At 50.3% G+C, this 26,780-nt stretch overlaps 1 protein-coding gene across 1 annotated transcript; it reads right to left on the bottom strand.

Moving 5' to 3' along the window:
* Positions 1-371: 371 nt before the first annotated feature.
* LOC103183854 (insulin-like growth factor-binding protein 4) lies at positions 372-18,069 on the bottom strand. The gene is made up of 4 exons (XM_007901569.2): positions 17,697-18,069; positions 3,801-3,973; positions 2,976-3,104; positions 372-2,592 (listed from the first exon to the last, which is right to left on the bottom strand). The coding sequence occupies exons 1-4, from the start codon at positions 18,067-18,069 to the stop codon at positions 2,455-2,457; spliced, it is 813 nt and encodes a 270-aa protein (XP_007899760.1). The 3' UTR covers positions 372-2,454.
* Between the last annotated feature and the right edge of the window lie 8,711 nt (positions 18,070-26,780).

Below are 26,780 nucleotides of genomic sequence, written 5' to 3'. Positions count from 1 at the left end.
GCCCGAGAGGTAGTGCAGAGGAGAGCAACAGGGTGATACAGGAATGTGGTATGAGCAGCGATTAGACAACCTAGGGCTCTTCAGTCTTTAGAGAAGACATTTCAGAGAGAACTTTGTAGAGGTGTATAAATGGGTCTAAGAAAGTGAAGACAGAATAATATTTTACGATGCCCTAAGGCAGCAGAGTTGCAAAGGGCAATTTCAGGCAATTTCTATTTCTTTAGACAGAGGGTAATTAACGACTGGAACAGAACACTGGAACTTGTCTGAAAAACAGCTTAATGCTATGATGGGAGGAGAGTAGGTTGGGTGTTCTGGAAAGATGAGATCAAATGGGCCAAATGACCTTCTTCATCCAAATCTCTCGTGAATTAGGGAAATGGAGACAGTTAGATTTAATCTATCATTTGACCAAAGACTCACATACTTGCAAAGAAAGTTACAAAATTATATTTTAAAAAAAACAGAAAAAATGGAAACAGATGTCCCAAAAAGCACAGAATTAAGGTTTCTGTATTAATGTTCAAGCAAAAAAAAAAAAATTTTTTTTTTACAATAAACACTTCAAAATACCTGTCATGTTCCTGCATCTCCACCTATTTAATGTGGTTCCACTCCCATCACTCACTCCATACACTCTCACTCTGTGGCATCTAACTCTGTGCACCCTCATTCCTATCATATACTGTCACTCCCATCATTCACACTCTCTCCACCTCCCTCTCTATCTCTTCACATCCCTTTCTCCACCTGTGTCCCATGTCTCCATCCCTGTCTCTCTCTCCACCCCCTTCTCTCTCCCCCCCACTGCAATTCTCTCCCTCTCTCTCCCACCTTCTCATGGAAGTACACCGTCATTCTGCACTCTGTCACTCCATATAACCTCAGTCAGTGTATCCTCTTTCCATCCACTGTCACTCAATATAGCCTTAATCCTCACTCCGTGCATCCTCATCCAAACACTGAATTTGCACCAGGAAAAAAAAAGCAACAACATTTGAAAGGCAAGTTTGGCCACACAGGGCGACTGGACTAAAAGCTGGAGCAAAGCTTCACAACAGACCGTAAAATAGACCGTAAAAAGGAAAAAAAGGTACAAAATACTTTTGAGATTGTGAGATTATCGCAGTCATGAAGGTATCGTTTCAGGGATGAGCGTTACACTGGCCTGTGTCGTTTCTCTTCTGTTTGAAGATGTGCATCCACCGAGACAGAGTACACCAGCCAAGCCCTCACACACACACACACACACAGGACACCAGCCCTGCAACCCCCCCACCCATCCCCCCAAACCGAGGACGTGTGCCATCTACCTGGACAGGTGGACATTACAGATCTCGCTCAAGGTGGTATTGGAAAAACAGAAGGCCAACATCCCCCAAGTTTAAAAAATGATCGTTTGCTTCATGGCTGTCTGTCGGACGTCGCTGTGTGCAAAATTAGCTGCCGTGTTCACCTACAAAATACACGTGGGGGCTTGAACCCAAAACTTTCTTACTCGAGAGGTGAGGGTGACATGAACTGAGCAAGACTGACACCTGGGTGACATATGTGGTGGGGATACACATGGGTGTATATTATGTGCAGGGAAGGTGATGAGAGCATGAGTGTGCATGTGTGTGTGTGTGTGTGAGAGGAGCTGGTGGGAGTAGATGGTTTAAACATCAGAGAAACAGCCACCGGTTACTGAGGAAAAGGGAATCTTCCTGCTCAACTCGTGGGGAGTGTGTGTGGGTGGAGGCAGGGGTGTGGGGGAAGGAGCTTTCGATGTATCACAGCCTGAGCACCTCCAAATCATCCGAGTGCTAAACTGAGAGGTGCAGCGTCGTGAAAGGGGGTGGGGGTGGGGAGCCAGGTACGAACGAGGCTAATGGAGAGAGAGAATGGCCCAGAGGCGACCAGTCTGCACTGGTCTGGTCAACCATTTCCATTCCGCTTCCGAATCTCCGAGAGTAACGATTCCTACCCTTGGGCACAGTCACAAGACAAGACTCCGTCTTTTGCGCGCACGGCCTGGCCCGAGATAGTGAGAGCGCGGTGGGAACGGGGAGGGGAATGGGTGGGATGGGGGAAAGGGGAGGGGGTAATTGGGGTCAGGGTCTCGTTGCTGGTGCGTCAATACGAGACGGGCCCTCACGCAGCAACAAGCAAAAAACGGTGAGCAAAAAACAGACCTCTAGAGTGTGTTGTGTTGCGGAAGGACTCTGTAAGCAGAGGGTATTTCAGAGAGGAGCGGAGGATGGTTTGGGAGCAGCTGGGCAGCACACAGTGTTGGCTGGGGTGAGGGCAGATGGTCGGTCCTGGCTGGTACGGATACAGCAGTTCACAGCTAGACCGAGGCAGTGAGTGTGAGCGCTTCCTTCTCAGTATCAACAGCACCAAAGGGAACGTGCAGTCCTTGGGAGAGTCCTGGGTGTGTCTCCCTGGAGACGTCGCTCCCCAACTCCCCCGCTCTCACTCGCTCGTCTGTTCCGCCAGCGCCCGCTGGCAATCAACCTCGCCTGTCACCTCCGCACGACTCGCCATCTTCATGCCCGTCTTGGGGTCCACGCACCAACACTTGCCACGCTGCCCGTGCATTGAGGGGTGGCACTGCAACAAAGAGGGAGAGAGAGAATATAATAATAATCCTTGCATTTGATATAGTGCCTTATCAGGTCTTTGTGAAAGGCAATCAATGCCAGTGGCGAACAGGGCAGAAAAGGGAGCTGTACTCTGTCTCGAAACCCTGCTGCCATTGACCTGGGAATGTGGACACACAACGTAGAGGAAGCATTACTTACTGTAATGTAATGTAATCTCTAGCCCTGATCTTGGAATGTGGACACCCAGTATAGAGCGAGCTTTACTGTCTCTAACCCTGACCTGGGAGTGTGGACGGACGTACAGTGTAGAGGGAGCTTCACTCTGTATCTAACCCGCCTGTCGCTGATCTGGGAGGGAGTATAGAGGGAGCTTTACACTTTGCCACATACCTGTTTGGAGTGAAAATATCCTTTCCTGTCGCAGTTGGGGATGGGAATGTTGTACAGATCCTCTGGTGATTGACCCTGTGACATAGCAAACCTCTCCACCGCTCTCTGCAGCTCTCCATAACATGGACCCTAGGGTACAGACACAGTCAGTATAGCACCAGGCTCGTAGCATGACCCCCCCCGCCCTCACCTGGGCACCACCCTCACCTGGACTATATATCAAAACCCCAACATGGGGCTTGAACCCAAGTTCTTCTGACTCCGAGATGACATCGCACCAACTGAGCCAGGTACTGGCGTTGATTAAGAGTGAGAGGTGGGAGCTATTGGTGGAGAAATGTGAAGAAGCTTGTGTCTTTGAGAGATTGGATCAGAGCCCAGGAGAGTGGAGACAGATTTAGTAACTCAGCCACTGCATTTGGTGAGGAGTGAGGGAGAGAGACGAGAGAGCGATTAAGGCGAGGAACAGAATATTGGTTGGGCCCATTTGATCTCATTCCTCTGGAAAGCCCTGCCCCACGGTTCTCCCATCACAGCATCAAGCTGTTGCGTAAATCAGTCCCAGCATTGTGTCCTCGGCCATCTTTCCTGGGCAAGTCTTTAATTACCCTGTGGGTGAACAAAAGCTCCTGGTGTCTGTTCTGAAATTGCCCCCTTGCGACCCCAAGAGCCAAGGGAGTGAGGAGAGCGGAGTGTCCGAGGAACGAGGAGTGGGAATTGAGTGACGTGGAGTAATTTAAGGGCGTGACATTCCTCATGTTCTTATTTAATATGGTATTTTGTGTGGGATTTTAAAGTACAACGGTGTCGGAATGCCCAGCTCACCATTATCTGTGGCTCGTCCCGGCTCAGGCTGGGGCTGATGTTCTTGGAGCGGCTGCTGCTGTGGGATTTTTCCCGGATCCTCGCCCAGTACCTGGCAATGCACTTCTTGTCGTGGGTGTGACAGCGGATGTGGCTGCTCTCTGTGAGCTCCGGCTCCCAGTAATCTTCGTTCTCTGCGGGAGGAGGGTTGGGGTGGGGGGGGGGGAAACAAGCTAGAGTTTTAGTCCCAGGGTCCTGAACTCACGGCACCGAGAGCGATACCGATACAGCGCCAATAACAGCCCTCCTCGGTACACCGGCAGAGTGTAATTGTGTCGTCGAGACAACAACAAACAACAACAACAACAACAACTTGCAATTAACTACAAAGCGCCCCTCACGCAGGGTAGAGTCCCGGAATGCTTCACATGATTTGCGGTAATGTGTAGTGACTGTTTATCTTGTAGGGCAAACCCAGCAGCCGATTTGTGCACAGATGGAAAGGGGGTTGTGGAGGAAGGCTGCTGCAGGGGGGTGGGGGCTGCGTGTGGAAGGCAGGATTGCATGAGGGAGGGAGGGAGGGAGGGGACACTATATTGCTGGTGCCAGCTGCGTTTTTGCCATTCATCAGATTGCAGCCTGAAACACCCTTAACAAGCGCAGATCAGATCAGCCACATGTGCTCAAACACTCACTAGTAAATTCTTTGGAGGCCTGGAAGGATAAAGCAAATATTTTCTTTGCCCGTGTGCAAGCGTTTTATGATTCCCACTCGGTTAATAAAATAAACAATTTGCCATTTACATGATCACTCAGAACCAGATTTCCTGAGAAACGCTTTGTGTAAGGGTCTGTGTGAGTCTGAGCTCTCATCCAGGCCTCCCTCCCCTTCTCCAGGGCACAGGGAGAAACTTTATTCTCTCTGTGTGAAAACCCTGGCTCGGTCGCCTCTCAGTCAGAAGGTTGTGAGTTTAAGACCGGCACTGGTCACACAGTCTAAGCTAACACTCCATTGCAGGGCTGGGGGGAGGAGGCACGGGGTTGGCAGAGATTTAGATGAGACGTTAAACCGAGGTCCCACCTTCCTGTTCAGATGGACAATAACGTCATTAGCAAAAACAAACAGAGAGATTCTCCTTTGGCCAACAATCCCCCAGATGCTTCACAGAAAAATGTCACTTCTGATTCCGAATAGAATTGAAACATTCAGTCATTTCTTGCCCTCCCTTACCCCAAACCCACCTCCCCCACTCACTCCCTGGCTCAGGTCCAAATCCCTGACTGTCCATCCAGCACTTTGGGACGTCCTCCTGACGTGAAAGGCGCTTTACTATTCTATTCTATTGTGTGTGTATGTTGTATAAGCCAAGTTCAGAGACTGCAGGGGAACGAGATCCAAACCACAAGATTGGCCTGTAACCCCCCAGAGCTATGTGATTCACCCACAAAACATACAGTCGCTCCAATTTACAGTATATCCTGTGAAGCATTTGAGAGCCGTCCACACACCATGGAAGGCGTTACCCCCAAACACCAGGTTTACTATTACCACGTTATCTGCACCATCTAAGTAAGATCCTCGGCATTCCAACGAGAAAGGAAACGTTCCTTCTCGGATTATCTCCACAGAAAACAGACCATTGATCACGCAGGGGTGAGAGGGTGGAAAAGAGAAGGGAGTTGCTCCCTCCCAATGTCCTGTCCTGTCCAACAATCCCCCAGATAAAACTGCTTACTCACTTCACAGCTGTTCGCGGGACATTGCCATGCGCAAATTAACCGCTGAGCTCGCTTGCAAAATACAGTCAAACGTGAAGCGTTTTAAGATGTCAATGGAAGGTGCTGTATCAGATGCAAGGATTATTACTGTTATTGAAGGCAATTCTCAAGACCGGGTAACCTCTTCCCCCTCCGCCCCCCACTCCCCCGCCCCTCAGTTTCCCCTTTGTTAACATGGAGGTTTCCATAGCAAAGGATTACTAGAGGCTCTTTAATTAGGCATTAAACCACAGTCAAAGGCAGTCTAGGGCACGCTTTGCTCCTGCAGCCAATCCAGCACCTCATATCCAGCCCCGTGAATAATACCATTAAAACGATTCAGAACCCAGCTACCGCCTGCACCTGTGCCATCGTAACGGTGGTAACAAGCTCAGGCGCAAGGCCTTAAGTTTAGTTAAAATTCCAAAGCGTTACAGAGGGTCTGTCTGAGGCTGTATATTAAATATTAAAGCTTCCCTGTGCCGAGCTGTGAGATACATTCACTTTCTCTCACGCTGACACTCTCTCTCACGCTGACACTCTCTCACACAAACACATTCTCTCTCACATACTCTCACACATTCAAACGGACGCTCTCTCTCTCTCTCTCTCTCTCATACAGACAAACACAAGATAAAATCAGTTACACAAGGGCCACGATACAGAGTAAAGCTCCCACTGCACTCCTCAACCCAGCACTCATTCCCAGGTCAGCTATAGCATGTATTAGAGACTCAGTCAATCCAATATTTATAAAAAAATAAACCTTGCATTTGATACGGCACCTTATCACGTCGTCGAGACGTCTCAAAGCGCTTCACAGGATATATTGCAAAGTGGATTGACTCTGTATTTTGTGGGCGAACATGGCGGCCAATTTGTGCACAGCAGCGTCCCACAAACAGCCATTTTATTTGGAAATTTGTTGGCCGGGACACAGGGAAAGAGAGAAATCCCTTCTCTTTACAAATAGCGCCGTGAGATCTTTAACCTCCAGCTGAACAGGCAGACGAAACCTCGGTTTGACACCTCATTCGAAGAACGGCACCTCTGACAATGCAACAACACCCCCCACCACCACCATCCCCAGAGCTGCATTGGGGCGTAAGCTTAGTCTACGTGATTCCAAGTCCACCACAACCTGACTGAGAGGAAAGGGTGCTATCGCTGAGCCAGGCTGACACACGTTCTATTTGAAGATGATTTCTATCGTTCAAAAATAAAAATCAGGGTATTTTTTCTGGGTCCACTTTGTTTTTTGGTCAGCCAGGTGACTGACATGTGCGGGAACCCATCGCCATGCTCAAGAGGATCCCAACTAAACCGAGAATTCCTTGCAAATTAAGCACTCTGGGAAACACTGGCCGGCTTGGAGGGCTCGAAATCAATGCAAGATGTTGTTGTTGTTGTTGCAACCCACCTACGCGTGGAAATTCCAGAGTTAGATTGTTGGACTGTATGAGCTCTCTCTCTCTGGAGGGAGACATCTTGCTTACCTAATTCCGGAAAGTATTAAGCGCAGGTTAGCTGGAGCCAAGGCTTGGTTCACTCACTCATGTCAAAAAAAAAGGGAGAAAAATCAAGGGAAAATAATCCAAAATGTAAAAAAAAAACAGAAGTAAATCTGTTAAAAATCAGGTTTTGTGTTGGAATTTACTTTGGAACATCGGAAAAACTCAAGAGGTTTGGGCCCGGGTTGAAAGTAAGAGACACCAGCAAATGTTTCACAACAAATTCTGCCAACGATTCTGCTGCCAAAGAGCACAGTCGGTAGCCAAGAACATTTCCTGAAGCACGTTACATAACGTAGATATTTCCTCCTTTGCCACTATCTCTCCCCTGAACGTTATCTACCCTGCTCACCGGACTCCTCAGCTCTTCTCTACACAAGCTGCCGGCTGTGCAGGACTCCTCAGTCCTGGTCCTCTCCCGCACCAGGCTCCGCAAGCCTAGCACCCCCATCCTTGCATGGCCATATTGTCTCCCACCTTCCCAGCAGTTCGAGTTCAAAAGATCCTCGTTCTCCCCTTCAAATCCCTCCACGGTCTGTGATCTCTTGAAATCCTACTGACCCGGCTGTTCCCATCACTCAGCGAACACTGTCCTACTTTATGTCCTCCCCCCGACCATTGGCAGATGAGCCGTCAGCCATTTTGCCCTCATTCTTTGGAACTCCCTCCAACCCGCCTTCTCTCTCCCTCCTTCCTCCCATTCCAGGCCCATCTGAGGACCTACCTCTTTGACTGCTGTTCCAGTCATCCTTCCCCCTCTCCACCCTCTTCAGGTCCCACCCCCAGCTCAGATGACTGGCCAGAAGTGTCAAGCGCTTTGAGAACCTCCGCCCAATGCAAAACTCGCTGCGTACACATAAATTGTATTGTTTCATATATTTACAGCACAGAATAAGGTCATTTAAGACTTACTGCTAGGTAAACGGTGGCGTGTGGAGCAAGGAAGCTTGCCTAAGGTTTTGTCCCACCCAGGAATCGAACCCGGGTCCTCGCGCGTGCGCTAACCACTACGCTAGGGACTTCATACATTTTCAGATTGACCTGTACGTGGCCTGTGAACATGGCCTGGAGCTGGGCAGTCTTCTCATGGTTACCACAACACAAATGCCCAGGGGATCAGGGAACAATACATGCTTGCTCAGCCGGGAAGATTGGTGCTGTCCGGGTCTAGTATTAGAGGTTCTAGTATTAGAGGTTAGGCTCAAACCTGCTTGAGCTGTGTAACCTTACAGCCACTGAGCTGGGAATTTTTGAGTATGGTTCAGTTACTCAGGGCAGCGGATTACATTGCTGGAGACTTCTGAGTACAGAGCTGCACTACAACAGCAGCAAATTACATTCGTATAGCGCCTTTCACGTCAGGAGGACGTCCCAAAAACACGCTTCACGCAGGCGAATGCAGGAGCTTGGCTGTGGAGGTTGCAGGTCGCTGGAACTTTTGTTCCTCTGGCAGGTCAATGGGTACATCAATTTGGAATATCTAATTATATCAGCCTATTGTGGTAAATTGGAGAAGTGGCTTCAGGGAGAGAAGACTTCAAACTGCTGTAACCCATCACTGAGTATTCCTGCGGTTTGCTGAGTGATGCAGGAAGGGAAGACTGAGGGAGACAAGGAGTCTTGAAGAGTGAGAGAATATAATAATACTCATTGCATTTGGTATAGAGACTTATTACGTCTTCGAGACGTTTCAAAGCGCTTCACAGAATATACTGTAAAGTGAATTGACTGTTTTGTGGGCGCCAATTGCACACAACAGCGTCGCAAAAAACGGTCGTGCATTAAAGTGACCAATTTTTTTTCTTAAAAGGAATTATTACCCCCAGGAAAGCGATCCGACAATCAACTAACAACCAGGTTCCTACTTTCTGCCGGGTAAACAGAGGTGTGTGGAGTAAGGAAAGTTGCCCAACATTTCGCCCTGCCCGGGAATCGAACCCAGAATGGCCAGAATAGAGAAAGGAACGGCTGTTAAAAAAAAGAAAGGGGGGGGGGGGGGGAGCGAGCGAGAGAGAGAGAGAGAGAGAGAGAGAGACGTTGAAGGCCAGAGGTGAGCGAAGGATCACTCTCCAGATGGCATTCCTTGTATCCCGTCCAGGAGTGTGAGAGGCGCGCTGGATAAGCCTCGCCAGATATGGGAACAGTGCTCCAATCTTGGACGGACTCGAGCTTCGCAGAGAGTTAAGAGCTGTTGAGGAGAAATGTTTGGCAGCAGAGAGGAAACTGAGCTTGTTGGAGGCGGTTTGCGCGGACTAGCTGATGGGAGAACTCGCGAGGAGCTTGGGAGAGCTGATGCATTCCTCGACAGAAGAGGCTACGAGAGGTCACGGCAGAACTGGATCGAAGTCAACTTCAGCAAGGATTGATTAAATTGGTGAAATTACAGCGAGGCTCTGGGTTTATGCAAGCTGGATAAAACAAAGCAGCTCGATCGAGTCAAGCCTGATTAAGCAGCCAGCAAAGAAAAAAGAGGCTGGCGAGGCTGAGGCAAGCTATTACTTCCTTTATGAGATCCAGATGTTGGTGTTTGGAATTATTCTCTTTTATTACCTGATAAACAGGTCAGCGAGGAGCTCATAAACGAAGGGACGGTCCCAATAGGGCACATCCATCGCCCCCCAACCCCCCAACCCACACCCCAACCCCGCAAACATTTTCTTTTGGCTCAGCTTGTGCTCTTTGCGTTGCAAGGCTGATGGTGACCTGCTTCAGGTGGCCCACGCATCTTGGCAATCCCTGCACCCCCCACACTCTGGATCTCTATCCCGCAATCTTTCCGTCTCAGCCCCTCTCTTGCCTCCTTCCAAGTGCCGTCGAAAGACTTTCCTCTTCGACCGTGCCTTCGGCCACCCTCTCACCCCCACCCCACCTTGCCCTCCACCCCTCCTGACCCCACCTCCCAGCTCGGGTCCAAAAACCCCTGACTGTCCGACTTGAAGGCCGCTACACAAGTATAATTTGTTGTTGTTGAACTGATCTCAGTCATGGGCTACAAATGGACTCGGGGATTTAAGGAGGGGGCAACCGGCTCCTACCCACCACCCAGAGCCCCCCCACCCCCGTGTAAAAGGCACATGTGTCAATGGTAGGTGGTGATAGGATTTCAGTTGAATACCTGCCAACGCTCACTGTCTGAACTTCTACCTGAAAAATTCCTCGCCCACAAAACACACAGTCCCTACACATTACAGTATATCCTGTGAAGCACTTTCAGACATCTCAAAGACATGATGAGGAATCATAGCAAATTAAAGGATTATTATCATCGTTATTGCATGCTTGGACCACCAGCTGCTGGTACCTTTAAGACAGTAACTCGTTCATCTTTAACATCAATCAACATTGGTTATTATAAAGGGACTGCATGAGCCAGTGTGAAGAGGGGGGGTCGGGAGAGTGGTCAACAAATTCCCCCCCAAATAAAATTGGTCATTCTGGCTGTTTGTGAGACATTGCAATGTGCGTCACATACAATCACTGCACTGTACAGTAAATTCTATGAAACTCTTTGAGACGTCCTCCCTCGAGAGGAAAAAGGACGCTGTATCAAACAGAAGGATGATTCTCACTGTAACAGAGCGGCAAGAAACTGGCTTAGCAATAAGAGGAAGGAGAGACGTCAGGCTGGTCTGACAAGACTTAAGTGCTCGTTAGGAAGCCTACATGAGGTTGAGGGCTTGGGGCGTGTCAAGTGCCGGGGCTCTGACCACAGTCACCGACTGAGTCCTGGGCTTTGACGCTCAGCCCTCAGCAACGGTAAATCGTGGGCCAGTCGAGGCTGTCAGACTTCCGCGTTTATTTTATTAAGAAGGGCTCCGGCAGCGAAAGAGTGCGAGAGACTGGGATTGATGAAGCCACACATCAGTGGGTAACACAAACAGCCTGCATCGCTTCACTGCAGTCCGGATAAACAAATTCCAACGGCCCAATTTGGGCCCGACATTTGAGCACGTTCTTCCCAAGTCTAGCCCATCTGCCAGAGAGACCATTTCCGAAGCGCCTGGCATGCCGATGTGTTGTTTAGGCATCGCTCCTCAGTCAGTAAGTGGCTGTCTCTGGCTCTGCCTCTGGTTCCAGTGCAGTGTGGCCTCATTTCAGCCCCTCGCTCCCATCACACCCACATTGGCTCCGTCCAACTCCGTCGCTGCCCAGGTTCAAATGGCTCTTTGGCAAACGCTCGACACGAACCTCCTCCAAGGTCTCGGGTTAGGACCAGTCACACCTCCTCGCACCCAGCTGCTCATTGCTGGCCAAAGCAGCACAATCGAGCGCCTTTCTCATTCTCTACAGTTAAGCAGTGTGGGAGATAATCACACTAATAATAATCCTTGCGTTTGATGCAGTGGTCTATCACATCAGACAAGACATCTCCAACTGCTTCACTTGGATGCACTGTAAAGAGCTGTGACTGTGTGTGTTTTGTGCATCCATTTGTGCACAGTAATGCCTTAAAGCATTTGACTGATTTTATGGGGTGGTGGTATGGGAAGATTGTTGGACAGGACAACGGGAGAAACTCCACAAGTGATCAGAAACCCTCAAACCCTGTAACGGACAACAAGTAATGATAACGACCCTTACATTCGATACGGCGCCTTTCACGTCAGGAGGACGTTCCAAAGCCCCGCACAGGATTTACCGCGAATTGAGCGACTGTATTTGTAGACATCCCAAGTGCACACAGCAGTGTTCCACATACAGTGCAGCCATAAAACTGAATGATGGGACTTTATCTGGGAGGCAATTGTTGGCCAGAACAACGAGAGAGAGAGAAACTCCCTTCTCTTTTCGAGTGCTGTAGGGGATCTTTAATGTACACACCTGAGCAGATGGGTTTAACTCTTCATCTGACACCTCCGACAACGCAACCTACCCCCAGCGCTGCGTTGGAAGTGTCAGCTTAAGACTAACGTGAGCTCAAAGTCCCAACGTGGGGGCTTGAACCCACAAGCTCTGACTCAGAGGCGAGAGCGCTACCCACCGAGCCAGACCGACACACAAGAACAAGCTCTTTCACAAATAGCCCAGGGAGTCCTGGAGGCTGTAAATCACTCCCAAGCGCCAGGAATTTGAAGCGCAGACCAACTGATTGTTAACTCTGGCAATTATTAACTTTCTGAGCCACTTTCTGCTGGGAGCATGTCACTGATTCACTGGCTAGTCAGGGGTGAGCGCTTTAAACAATCCTTTCCTCCCCTTTAATACAAATATAGCGGCTATGCCCAGAGCTTCCAGCACCGTGGGACCAGCCTTGGCACCCGCTGACCATGGCACCATATCAGGGCTTCCTCTCTGCCAACAATCAACCATTCATCGGTATTGAACTCGCTCAATCAGACGCCAATAACTGGAACACACCAAGCACTGGGCCCACTGAGCTTATGTGCAGAACATGCTAAGAATCCGACTGGGGTCTGAAATACAACTTGAACTACAGCCGTTGAACATTACAGCCACAGTCGGGAGGCCATTTGTCCACTGCGCCCATGCTGGATCTCTGAAAGAACAGCAGCTCTCCTGTACAGCCTATTCCGTGATTTATTTTACCTTTCATTATAATGATAACAATCCTTGCGTTTGATACAGCGCCTTCTCACATCTTCGAGGTGTCTCAAAGTGCTTCCCAGGATTCACTGCAAAGTGAATTGACCGTATTTTTGGTGGGTGAAACAAAATATTTGTCTAATTCCCTTTCGATAAGTTATTCTGGAATCTGCTTTGACCAGTGGTCTTTGGTGGGACATTGAATGTCACGCGATCGATTCAGTTGAAGAGGGTTCTTCCACCCATCTGATCCCATTACACCGCAACACCCACCCTACCGCCATCACACTCCTTTTGGGTCCTGTCTCAACCACCCTTCCTGGCCACCTGTTCCAGTCGTAAAGAAATGCTTCCTGTTTTACCCAGCAGTAAGTAGGAACCCGGTTGTTAAGGCAATTGGCGGATCGCTTTTCCTTCAAAAAAAAATTGGTCACTTCAATCTGCGACTGTTTGTGGGACGCTGCTGTGCGCAATTGGCTGCTGCGTTTCGGCCACAAAGTACGCAGTCAATTCCCTTCACAGTATATTCTGGAAGCGCTTTGAGACGTCTCAAAGACGTGATAAGGCGCTGTATCAAATGCATGGATTGTTAGTAGTAGTAGTAGTATTATTATAGACGAGCACAGAGAGTAATGTTCAGGCAAGAGAAGCAATGAGAGACACACACATACAGACCGTGTGTGTGCAGGTAAAGTGCTCGTCACGTTAGGCAGTAATGCGCTCTATGGGTATCACTTTCACCCATGGCTCAACTTAATTACCTGCGAGTCTGCCCACCTGAGGGATGGATGGGGAGATGGGCACAAGCCAGGGAGCACAACTGGTAACTTCAATAAGCCTCACTCGCGTGTGGGGCATTATGCCAACTGGTGCCTGGCATAGCAGTACAGAGCCGGCTCTACTCGAAGGGTAATGGAAACCTGGAGCTCTCTTTCCCCCCAAAAAGGTGTTGGATGCTGGATCCATTCACACAAGATACGGGGGGCAAGGGGGGGAGGGGGCGGGTAATTGGACTTGGGGTACAGATCAGTCATTATCTTATAGAATGGCGGAACAGGCTCGAGGGGCTGAATGACCTCCTCCTGTTTCTATCTTTCTACTCCACACAACTCCAGCCTTGGTCCGCAACAGCGCCACAACCTTTACTCCAGCTCTACCCCAGTACAGATCACTCCAGCGCCGAATGAGTTTCGCATCATCACTGCAGCCACTGACCCAGTCTGGCAAAGGTGGAGGTGTCGCAAGGGGCAGTCAGTCAACTTCCTGACCCCGTGTCAGTGTCCGATCAGCAGCACCAGCGCCAATGACAATAACAACTTGCATATTTTTTAAAAAAAATTATATAGGGCTTTTTACGTGAGGTAGTGTCCCGGAGCGCTTCAAACCCTGCTTGTAGTTCCAGTGCAGTCACCCCCCCTCCCCTGTTGTCAGTGACTTGAACCTCGGACGCGAGAGTAAAGGCGTTTGGGGCCTAATCCCCTGTTATGTCACTTTCTCACTCAGATAAGACTCCTGAGCAACTCTGCAAAGGGACATCAACAACAACTTGCATTTATATGCGCCCTTCCCGAAGGCGCACAAAGGGGATGCATCATTTCGTAGGTTTTACGCTTTCCTACATTAAGTCTCTCAATACAACAGCAGCAGCAGCAAGATTACACTTGTGTAGCGCCTGTCACGTCGGGAGCACGTCCCAAGCCGCTGGGAATACTAGAATCTAGAATCCTAGAATCCAGTTGTTCGAGGAAGATTAAGCAAATCACACAAAACGCCTCGAGCGACTTTTAGGCGCAAATAAAATCGCCGCTTAGGTCAGGTTGTCTGAAGCCCACGTCTCCCCCAAGCTGAGCCAGGCACGTTAAATTGCTCGAAGCATCGCCAATTAGGCTCAGGTTCTGTCCACCCTTGCCCGCCAGCGATACCAACGCCAAGCTGTGCGTGGTTTTAGCTGGTTAGATTCCAGCAGTCACCCCCTAACGCACACGCTGGTGTCTCCCCCTCCCCCTACCTCCGCCACACACACGCCATGGCTCTTGCCAACCTTGCCCCTAATACTTTCCGGAATTAGGTAAGCAGGATGCATCCATCCAGGGAGAGAGAGAGAGAGAGTGAGAGCGAGAGAGAGAGAGAGAGAGAGAGAGAGGGAGAGAGAGAGAACGCGCATTCCATTCCAATCCAACTCTGGAATTTCCATGTGTAGTTGGGATGCGTAGAATTCGCAGTTTGGTTTGGAGACTCTTAAAGAGTGTTGATGGGTTTCCGCGTGTGTCAGACACCCGGGCTGACCAAAGAAAAGAAAAATCTGTCTAAGCTGTCTGCAACCAGTCTTTATTTGTGTACTGACTGCCATAACAACAGGGCACAGCCCAACTCCACAATGACTCCACCAACCCCTACCGTTGCTGCCTGGGAGCATTGCAACTCGGGAGACAAAGTGTCCTGGGAATGTCAGAGAATTTCCTACAAATTCAAAATACAAGCCCCGTCCGCAGCTCCACAGCCCCTCTCTGAGCTGATTTTTGCCCTCCTCTCTCCTCCACCCACCCACCCCCACCACCACCACCACCGTCTACCTCACTGTCTCGTCGACACACAGACGATAGGGATTTTTTTAAAAAAAATAACTATTTAACCTGTGGAGAAGAGACCAGGACTGCGCTTTTTTTTGGGGGGGGGCAATACAAGCGGGAACGTCAACATAAACCGCAACAACAACAACAACAACTTGCATTTACACAGCGCCCCTCCAGGAGGGTAGCGTCCCAGGGCGCTTCCGAGTTCGAGACAAGCGGGTAGGACTGGATGACCGTACGCTTTTTTTTTTGAAAGGCAACCCTCACGCGAAGCATTTGCATGAGCCCCACCAACCCACCCACCCACCCACCCACCCAAGAAAAAAGATCTCATGGTCCAGTTAGCGACCCTTCCCTCTTCCCCACCCCATCAAGTGCTGGAGATGGAGAGTCTGTCTCTGTGGATCCATCTTCTACCTCTCTCTCTCTCTCTTTCTCTCTTTCTTTCTCTCTCTCACACACACACACACACAATAGAACGACCACAGTTCTGCCATTCAAACCCCTGGAGATAGAGCTGTGAGTGAATTGGTCGATTTGGGGTCCTTTTGAGTTGCTGTGTAGTGATTCCACTGAGAAGTATTTCCTTTTGTGTCTGTGTGTGTGTGTGTGATGTGATGTGTGTGTAGGTGTTGGGGAGGGGGTACATTCAGTTGCCAGTCAGAGCCAATGCTTCCCCCCAACACCCCTCCTTCCCCCCCAAATAAAAACACACACCCCCCAACCTCTCAATCCACCCATTACCTCTCTCTCCCTCTCCAATCTCTCCCAGAACATAAACCCATCCTCTCCAGACAAAGTGGGTACAGAGCAACGTCTGAAGTTTCACTGAAGTTTTACTAAACTTTTTGGACCCCCTTTTTCCTCCCATCTTTTCTCTCACACTCCCCCCCTCTCTCTCTCTCTCTCACTCACACACAGTATCTCCCCCACTCTCTCACCCCCTCGTCTCTCCCACTCTATCTATCGTACTCCCACTTTCTCTCTTTCACACACACTTTCTTTCTTTCTTTCTTTCTTTCATTCTTTCTCTCTCTCTCTCGTTACCACTCTCACACTCTCTGTCTCACACTCTCTTTCTCTCTCTCACATGTGCCCTCTCCCCTCATTCTTTATCACACACTTACTCTCTCACTATCTCTTTCCCACACTCACTCCCTCTCCCACACTCTCCCTCTCCCACTCACTCCCTCTCCCACTCACTCCCTCTCCCACACTCACTCCCTCTCCCACTCACTCCCTCTCCCACACTCACTCCCTCTCCCACACTCACTCCCTCTCCCCCACTCACTCCCTCTCCCACTCACTCCCTCTCCCACACTCTCTCCCTCTCCCACACTCACTCCCTTTCCCACACTCTCTCCCTCTCCCACTCTCTCCCTCTCCCACACTCACTCCCTCTCCCACACTCTCTCCCACTCTCTCTCTCCCTCTCCCACTCTCTCCCTCTCCCACACTCTCCCTCTCCCACACTCTCTCCCACTCACTCCCTCTCCCACACTCTCTCCCTCTCCCACTCTCTCTCCCTCTCCCAAACTCTCTCCCTCTCCCACAATCTCTCCCACACATTCTCTCTCCCCCTCTCTCCCTGCCGCCCCTGTGTGCGGTTACCCCCCTGTATGGTAACCCTCCCCCCGGGTGCGGTTACCCCCCCTCCCGTGTGCGGATACCCCACTGTGTGCGGTTACCCCCTCTCTCCCCCGCCCCCGGTGTGCGGTTGCCCGGTGTGCGGTTACCCTCCCGGTGTGCGGTTGCCCGGTGTGCGGTTACCCGGTGTGTGGTTGCCCAGTGTGCGGTTACCCCGGTGTGCGGTTGCCCGGTGTGCGATTGCCCGGTGTGCGGTTACCCCGGTGTGCGGTTAACCCCCCCCCCGGTGTGCGGTTGCCCGGTGTGCAGTTGCCCGGTGTGTGGTTACCCCTCTCCCCCACCCCCCGGTGTGCGGTTGCCCGGTGTGCGGCTGCCCGGTGTGCGGTTGCCCGGTGTGCGGTTACCCCGGTGTGCGATTGCCCGATGTGCGGTTGCCCGGTGTGCGGTTACCCGGTGTGCGGTTACCCCGGTGTGCGGTTACCCCGGTGTGCGGTTGCCCGGTGTGCGGTTACCCCGGTGTGCGGTTACCCCCCTCCCCCGGTGTGCGGTTGCCCGGTGTGCGGTTGCCCGGTGTGCGGTTACCCCGGTGTGCGGTTGCCCGGTGTGCGGTTGCCCGGTGTGCGGCTGCCCGGTGTGCGGCTGCCCGGTGTGCGGCTGCCCGGTGTGCGGTTGCCCGGTGTGCGGTTGCCCGGTGTGCGGTTGCCCGGTGTGCGGTTGCCCGGTGTGCGGTTACCCGGTGTGCGGTTGCCCGGTGTGCGGTTGCCCGGTGTGCGGTTGCCCGGTGTGCGGTTACCCCGGTGTGCGGTTGCCCGGTGTGCGGTTGCCCGGTGTGCGGTTGCCCGGTGTGCGGTTGCCCGGTGTGCGGTTGCCCGGTGTGCGGTTGCCCGGTGTGCGGTTGCCCGGTGTGCGGTTGCCCGGTGTGCGGTTGCCCGGTGTGCGGTTACCTGGCCTGGGTAGGGTCACTCTGACCTGTTGGATGTCCGAGGGCTCCATACAGACCCCGTGGCCGTGGATGAGGGAGTGGAGGGGTTTGTGGGCTCCGGTCCGGGGGAAGCAGCGCAGTCCGGAGCCGCAGCGCGAGGTGTAGACCCCACAGGCGCTGCCCCGGGACAGGGCGCAGGTGGCGCAGCAGCCGCAGCCCGACTCCCGCACCAGCTCCTCGCAGCCCACCGGCACCTTACAGCCGCCCCTCCGCTCCTCCGAGCACAGCGGACAGCGGATCGCCACCTCCGGGCTCCACGGCTCCGCACCGGGCGGCGGCAGCAACAACAACAGCAGCACCGGCACCGGCACCGGCGGAGAGGGGCGGGTTAGCATAGCGGGGGGCGGAGGGGGGGGGAGAGAGGGGGGGGGAGAGAGGGGGAGGGGGAGGAGAGAAGGGGAGAGGAGGGGAGGGAAAGAGAGAGGGAGAGGGGGAGAGAGACAGAGAGAAGGAGAGGGAGAAGGAGAGGGGGAGAGAGACAGAGAGAAGGGGAGAGAGGGGGAGAGAAGGAGAGGGAGAAAGAGAGGAGGGAGGGAAGGAAGGAGACACAGAGAGGAGGGAAGGAGAGGGAGAGGGAGGGAAGGGGACACAGAGAGAAGGAGAGAGAGAGAGAGAGAGAGGGAGGGAGAGATACAGAAGGAGAGGAGGGAGGGAAGGAGAGACAGAGAGAAGGAGAGAGAGGGAGGGAGGGAGACAGAGAGAGAAGGAAGGGAAGGAGAGATGCAGAAGGAGAGGAGGGAGGGAAGGAGAGACAGAGAGACCAGGGAAGGAAGGAGGAAGGGAGAGAGAGAGAGAGAGAGAAGGGAAGGAGAGAGGGAGACGGAGAGAAGGAGAGAGAGTGAGGGAAGGAGAGAGGGAGGGAAGGAAGGAGAGAGACAGGGAAGGAGGGAGAGAGAGAAAGACAGAGAGAAGGAGAATTATAGTGGGGGGGAGAGAGAGAGAGGGAAGGAGAAAGACAAGAGAGGGAGGTAGAGGGAGGGTCGCCCCAACAACCAAGATGTGGGGTGGAGGGGGTTTGGTTGCAGACAGAGAGGGAATAGATAGATATGGAGAGTGAGAGAGAGAGAGAAAGAGAGAAAGGTTTGCAGATGAGAGAGAGAGAGAGAGAGAAAGAAAGTGAAAGATTTGGGAATGAAACACAGAGAGAGATTTGCAGATGAGACACAGAGAGAGAGAGAGAGAGAAAGAAAGTGAAAGATTTGGGAATGAAACACAGAGAGAGATTTGCAGATGAGACACAGAGAGAGAGAGAGAGAAAGTGAAAGATTTGGGAATGAAACACACTCACACACACAGAGAGAGAGAGAGAGAGAAAGATTTGGGTCTGAAACAGAGAGAGATTTGCAGATGAGACACACACACAGAAAGAGAGAGAGAGAGATTTGTAAATGGGACACACACACACAGAGAGAGAGAGAAAAAAAGTGACTGTGGATGTGTCTGTGTGTCTGTCTCTCTCTCTCTCTCTCTCTTTTTGTCTGTCTGTCTGTCTCTTTTCCCCCTAAATTCCCTGGGAATGAGGAGCTGGTGGGTTGTGCTCCTGCCTCCTGGCTTTATACTGGGGATTCAAGACCCGCCTCTCACCAGGAAAAACACACACACACACACACACACAGTGCCCACTGCCTCCGCCGGAGAAATGAGCAAAGCCCTCAAGACTTAATCCGCGCGGAATTAATTTGCGATCGACATCAGCCCATTATCCACCGAGTCTCGCGGCGCGGGAGGAGGCCCATTCGGTCCGTCGCTCCGGCTCCGTCGCTCCGGCGGTGGCTCTTTTGGAGGAGTTCTCCCGATTAGTCCCGTTCTCGCCCCACCAGCTCCTCATTCCCAGGGAATTTAGGGGGAAAAGAGACAGACAGACAGACAAAAAGAGAGAGAGAGAGAGAGAGAGACAGACACACAGACACATCCACAGTCACTTTTTTTCTCTCTCTCTCTCTCTCTCTCTGAACAGAATAGGCTGTGAAGTGGAACGACTGTGAATTTTGCGGCCGCACACGTGGCAGCCGATTGCGCACAGCAGTGTCTCACAAACAGTTGTGGATTGAGTGACCAAATCATTCTTCTAATAATTATTATTATTATTATTAATAATCCGTGTCCCCTCTCCTCTCGCCATCGACGCCCGCACCGATGGCTGGGATGCTGTGAGGGATCAGAATACTTTCTCATTTTTAAATTAACGTTTAATATAAATATTGTTTTCAGTATTATCTCACACAAGTATACAACAGTTGACACTTCACCGTTGTCCTGGTAGTTATTTGTTCTGCCGACCGGATGTTCATATTTCCTACCAGAAATAGATACAGTATTCCCTTTTTATCCAATTCACCAACAATAACAACGTCCAGTTTGAAGGGTTCCAAAGCGCTGCGTATAAACATTCGTGCTGTCGATGGGGAGAATAACAACAATAATAATCATCCTTGAATTTGACATGGCAGGTCGTCGAGACGCCCCAAAGCGCTTCACGGAACATGCTGTACAGTGGATTGACTGGGTATTTTGTGGGCGAAACGCGGCTGCCAATTGCGCACGGCAGAAAGACACGTTCTAAGCCATTTGTTCGAACCTCGTGCAAATCCAACCACTGCTAAGTAAGTTGTTTGGATGAGACGACCGTATCTATCAAACACAGACGCTAGAAAAATCACAGGAATTCCATTTGGGTTAGTTGCACTGAGTTGTGCGTTCATTGCCAGGAATTGGTAAAACGATGAGGGAAACAAGTGAGTAAAGTGCGTGCGTCTATCTGTCTGTATGTGTGTGTGTGTGTGAGAGACAGAAAAGAGATGAGCATCCTTGACAAAAAGTAATGCCACGGTAGTTATGCCTGACTCCCATCAAGGCACATCTCAAGACCCTCCTCTTCGACTGCGCCTTCAAAGGTCACCCTCCTACCCCCTACCCCCCACCCTCCCTGCCCTCCACCCCTCCTGATCCCAACCCCCAGCTCAGGTCCAAATCGTTGACTGTCCAGCGCCTTGGGACGTCCTCCTGACCTGAAAGGTGTGGTGTGCTCGTCATTTGTTGTTGAAGACGTTACAAGTTTGGATGTAATAGGAAATATTTTGGACCCCTTTGAACGCGAAAGGTGTTAGCTGGGCCAGGAAGCTGGGGTTACAGGCCTTAGATAAGGGGTTAAAGGGGAGCGGGATTTGATCGAGGGATTTAAAATAATGGAAGGGAACGACAGGTTAGATAGTGGTGAATGTGGTTTAACATCTCATTCCAAAGGCAATGCACCTCTGACAATGTTAGCACTGCATCATTACTGTCAACCCGGGCTGTGAGCTCCACTCCTAACATAAGGGGCTGCACTTTCAGCCACTGCCCACCCCCACCCCCGAAGCTTTGGAACTCTCTCCCCAAATCCCTCCGCCTTTTGCCCCCCCGCCTTCCTGCCCCTCTTTTAGATCACGACTCAAGACCCTCCTCTTCCACCGTGCTCATGGTCACCTCCTCTCCTTCCCTGGCTTGGGGTCGGCTTCCGCCAATGTTGAGCGCTCCGAGACCCTACCCCACGTGAAGGGTCCTGTGCAAATGCAAATTGCTTTGTTGTCGTGAGGTTTGAATCCACAACCTTCTGATCCAGAGATAATACTGACTGAGCCAAGCAACGAAACTGCTCTAAGCTTTTCAGTCAGTGTAATGAGAGAGAATGCATGTAATGAAAAATGCCGGGCTTTGCTTTTTAATAACTTGTAGATAGTTCTGGTCTCTGGTGTGATCGGCTCAGGGTTATAATGGCTCATTCATTATCCAGTAACTCTGGAATGTTAGGGGCACCGAAACTTAACAACAGCTGGGCATAGTTAGAAAGGATTGGGACGAACGAAAATCTCTGAAAGCATCCCGGCTGCCTTGTTCATTACTGGTCATTTTCCAGGGGAAAAGTTTAAATTAACATCTAATGGGGCAGCTGCTCATTGTGTTTTAAAAAGTGTCTGAGAGGGCTCCCAGTGTTTAACCATTTCAACGGACGATATCTCAAACGGACTTGCGAGTCTATTGCGTCCGTGCCATTGCTAACTACCCCCCCCCCCCCCCCCCCCCCGCGGATTCGATTCCCGGGCAGGGCGAAATGTTGGGAGAGATTCCTTACTCCACACGGCTCCGTTTACCTAGCGCTAAATAGGTTGTTGGTCGCTTTTCCGGGAGTAATAATTCCTTCCCCCCCAAAATTAATAATAATAAATTGGTCACTTCAATCCACGACTGTTTGTTGGACACTGCTGTGCACAATTGGCTGTCGCGTTTCGCCCACAAAATATACAGTCAATTCACTTTACAATATATTCTGTGAAGTGCTTTGAGATGTCTCGAAGACCTGATAAGGCGCTGTATCAAATGCGAGGATTATTATTATTCATGTCCTACGCTCGCCCAAGAGCACAGAGCAAAACTTCTGTGGAATCATTGTCCATCTCAGTCTCCATCCAATCCCCATATATCCCCCATTAATGTTCTCAAACATATACATATACAGTTCCGTTTGAAGCTCTTAATCGACCCAGCGTTGGCTGCTCTTATTTGGAATCTGTTCCACACACACACACACATATATACACACATCATGGAAAAAATTCTTCCAAACCCCAGTTCTGCCTCAGGCTTTTCATTTAAACCCATCAGTTCCAGTTGTGCTCACAGTATTAAGTCAAGTAGTTGCTTCCATGGCACCGGTTTAAGGCAGGAATAAATCAGAGGACCAGCTATCTAGATATCATTTCTTACTTCACCTTCCTTCCCTTAGCTTTCTTTCACACGTCTCATTTTACTTGCTTGCAAGACGTCGCTGGATCAGTTAAGCTGCCTCATTTTCTCAAATGATCAGCTTTCACTTCGTTTCCAATCAGTTATATCTCGTGAAGAGCTTTGAAATGACAACTTGCATTCTTTTACGTAGAAGAAAGCAGTTGCTATTATTATCGGTAGTCACCTTTGCCACAGATTCCGTCACAAAGCTGAACCACCCCAAGGCCCACATCCTCTCTGCCTCTCGGTATTTTAAAGACCTCATCCTATCTTTCTGTCCTCCTTTTCTTCAGTGAGAACAAGCTCGTTCTTGTGTCAGCCTGACTCAGTTCTGACTCTCGCCTCCGAGTCAGAAGGATGGGGCTTGAAGCTTCCATGTCGAGACTTGAAATTCATATAAGTCTTTGCTGACACTTCAGTGCAGTGATTGGGGAAAGCTACATTGACAGAGGCGCTGTCCTTCTGATGACACGTTAACTGAGGTCTTGTCTACCTGTTCAGGCAGAAGTATAAGGTCCTGTGTCACCTTGAAAAGAGAAAGGGGGTTTTCCCCCGGTGTCCGAACCAACGCAAATTCCAAAATAAAATTGATTATTCCCTTTCATGGTTGTTTGTGCGTCATTGCTGTGCATTTGCCCGCAAAAACAGCCGCTCTACTTTACAGGACAACTTGCGAAGCGCTTTGGCAGATGGAGTATAACGTGGGGAAGTGTGAAGTTATTCACCTAGGTAGTAAAAATAGAAAAGCGGATTATTTTCTAGAGGGGGAGAGACTAGGTAGTGTTAATGTTCATGGGCATTTGGGTGTCCTTGTACACCAGTCACAAAAAGTTAGTATGCAGCTACAGCAAGCGACTAGGAAGGCTAATGCCATGTTGGCGTTTATTGCAAAAGAGTAGGGAAGTCTTGCTGCAGGTGTATAAAGCCTCGGTGAGACCACACCTAGAATATTGTGTGCAGTTTTGGTCTCCTTATTTAAGAAAGGACATACTCGCCTTAGAGGTGCAGCGTAGATTCACTCGGTTGGTTCCTGGGATGAGGGGGTTGACCTATGAGGAGAGGTTGAGTAAACTAGGCCTACATTCTCTAGAATATAGAAGAATCAGAGGTGCTCTTATAGAACCTGTAAGATTCATAAGGGTCTTGACAGAGAGATGCCATGAGACTGTTTCCCTGGTTGGAGAATCTAAAACTAAGGGGTTATAGTCTCAAGATTAAGGGTCAGCCTTTTCGAACTAAGTTGAGGAAACATTTCTTCACTCAGAGGGCAGTGAATTTGTGGAATTCTCTACCCCGGAAGGCTGTGGATGCTCAGTCCTTGAACATATTCAAAGCTGAGGTTGATAGATTTCTAAAGGATAGAGGGATTAAGAGATATGGGGATAGGGCGGGTAAATGGAATTAGGTTAGAAGATCAGCCATGATCTTATTAAATGGCGGGGCAGGCTCGAGGGGCTGAAGGGCCTACTCCTGGTCCTACGTCTTATGGTCTTATGGAGATGTCACCACAACATGTCTATCTGCAGGAGAGCTTTGAAGCACAAGTGATAGAAGATAACATTGCGATTAGCATCTGCAGATGAGGCGGGATTCAGATGCCTGACTCCCACACAAGTGCAGCACAATGTGATACCCCTCAATGTGTAGTGACATCAGAGGCTTGAAATTCCACCTGGTCTTCGCCTGTGAGACCGTTTGGCTTTTAGTTCACACAAAACCATGGAAGATCTTTAGATTCAATCTTAATTTGAAGCCTTTTTTTTCCCCGCCATTCCAATTCTCACGATCTTATATTGGCTGTCGCTTTTCGCCCACAATATACAGTCAGTTCCACTTTAAAGTATATTCTGTGAGGATGTCTCGACGACATGATACGGCGCTGTATCAAATGCAAGGGTTATTATTATTATGATTATTATTATTATTTAGAACATTCTGGTAGTGTTTGTTTTATTTGCAATTTCCTACACTGTTTGGGGGGGGGGGTGGGGGCGGAGGGGGGGGGGCAGCTTAACACTAGTTTGGTTGTTGTTTGTGTCAAGTCACTCATGTCAAACTCCCGGAGCTAGAGATTGACAAATATTTCCTCTCCACCCACAGACTGCATTAATCACTCCTCACGCCATTATAGCTCCAGCCTCAAGCAACCATTTGCTACTTGTGTGCGTGCGTATTCACACGGCAATCTTCCTCCCTTCACACGAACTGGCACCGACCACTCTACCCTAATACAGATATACAGATGTGAAGCAAACACCTTAAAGGGGAGGGAGTTACATTGGAAGGGCAAATGCGGCTGCTAATCTGGTGCCATCTCCCATAAACCGGCCATATTTTGCCCGCAAAATGCGCAGTCACTCCACTTTACAATATATTCTGTGAAGCGCTTTGAGACGTCTTAATGCCTCCTGGCCTCGGGTGCTGACGGGATCACCATTCACGGTTGTACACTCCACCTTGCTAAGCCACTCCAGAACCTTGGGGTCTTGTTTGACCCTCAACTATCCTTTTCACTCCACATCTGCGCCATGACCCGCTCTGCCTTCCCCACCTCCGCAACATCACCCGACACCGCCACTATCTCACATCGCAGGTCGCCGAAACCCTCATACATGTTTTCATTACTTGACTATCCAAACTCGTTGCTTGTCGGCCTCCCCAACTCCTCCCTCCACAGGCTGAAGATCATCCGTGTCCTCTCCCGCACCACGCTGCGTGACCCTAACACCCTCATCATCGCCCAACTCCACTGGCTTCCCATCACACAGAGGATACAGTTCAAGATCCTGGTCCTCACCTTCAAAGCCCTCCATGGTCTTGCTCCCCCCGACCTCTGCAACCTCCTAACCTCCTACCATCCTGCTCGCTCCCTCCGCTCAGCGGGCTCCAGCTTGCTTCGCATCACCCGCCTGGCCCGCCCAATATTGGTGGAAGGGCCTTCTGCTACTCTGCACCCACCTGGAGCTCCATCCCACAGTCCATCTGCCTCTCCCCCTCCTTGCCACCTTCAAGACCCATCTCAAGACCCTCCTCTTTGACCGTGCCTTCAATCTCCCTGCTCCCCCCCTGCCCTCCACCCTCCCCGATCCTGATCCCCAGCTCGGATCCATAACTCTGGCTGTCCAGCGCCTTGGGACGTTCTCCTGACGTGAAAGGAGCTTTATAAATGTAATTGTTTTGTTGTTGTGATGAGGCACTATACCAAACACAAGGATTACGATTATGATTATAAACAGCTTTAACAACTAGGTTCCTACTTACTTCTAGGTAAACCGAGGCTTGTGGAGGAAGAAAACTTGCCTAAACTTTGCCTCGCCCGGGAATCGAACACAGGTCCTCTCACTTGCAAGGCGAATGCTCTAATCACTAAGCTACGGGACTCCATGTTGCACTTCCTCAAATGTTTTGTGGCGTTAAGAAACCCGGAGCCCCATATCTGCTAATTATTCCCAGTGAATCTGATGGGAGGAGCACAATTTTTATAGAGTACAGAAATCTTGGCTTGTGTTTCCTGCCTTCGCTCTCCCTGCATCCTCTTGAATTCCTTCCTTTCTGATACACCCCTGGAATGTTCTCACCGGAGATATCAAGCTGATATGCATCTAATTCCTGGGATTATATGTTCTGAACTTTTTTTTAAGTAAAAGAAATGGTATTTTGGCCAGAGTCCAGAACTCTGGTCCCACCCATGTCAGTGATCTTTGTAAAATGTCCATCCAACACCCATTGCGTCAATCTCCTTCCTCCCAGTGCTTCTAGACCTTCATATAATGGGTGGATCTGGCAGAGCGCGTGATGGAAACCCCACCACAGCTCAGTAAGAGCAAGCGCTGTTCCCAATGGCCTGTGTGAGGTCCAAATCAGACCAGATCAGACCTCCCCACTTCCTCCCCTCAGGCTAAAGGCAGAGAGAAACACTGTCCCTACTGTCTCCGAGTGCTGGCTCACTGAGATAAATGCCTATCAGATGCACTGCAGAAAAAAATAACTTGTTGCTTTTTTCCTTCCATGACCTACAGTAGCTAACTGGGCCCAGATGGAGTCTGGGAACTCTCTGTTCTTAGTGTCTGAGCTGTTCGTTTGCTTTAACTCAACGAGGTATCAAAGAGGCCTTTTTGTTTGTATATATAAAAAAAAGATGTTTTGCTTCATACTGGAGCGCACTCCCTCGGAGCTCAGACATGTGTGCCTCTCCTCATCAGTCTAGTAGAGTCCTTGCAGAATACTTCCAATAATTTGTGTCGACATTTGATATTCTAATTACGCTGGGAACTAATGTCAG

This window comes from Callorhinchus milii, unplaced genomic scaffold (genome assembly GCF_018977255.1).
Source record: "Callorhinchus milii isolate IMCB2004 unplaced genomic scaffold, IMCB_Cmil_1.0 Scaffold23, whole genome shotgun sequence".
Taxonomy (NCBI): Eukaryota; Metazoa; Chordata; class Chondrichthyes; order Chimaeriformes; family Callorhinchidae; genus Callorhinchus; species Callorhinchus milii.
The sequence above is the reverse complement of the archived record's forward strand: the minus strand, read 5'-3'. Positions and strand labels throughout refer to the sequence as shown.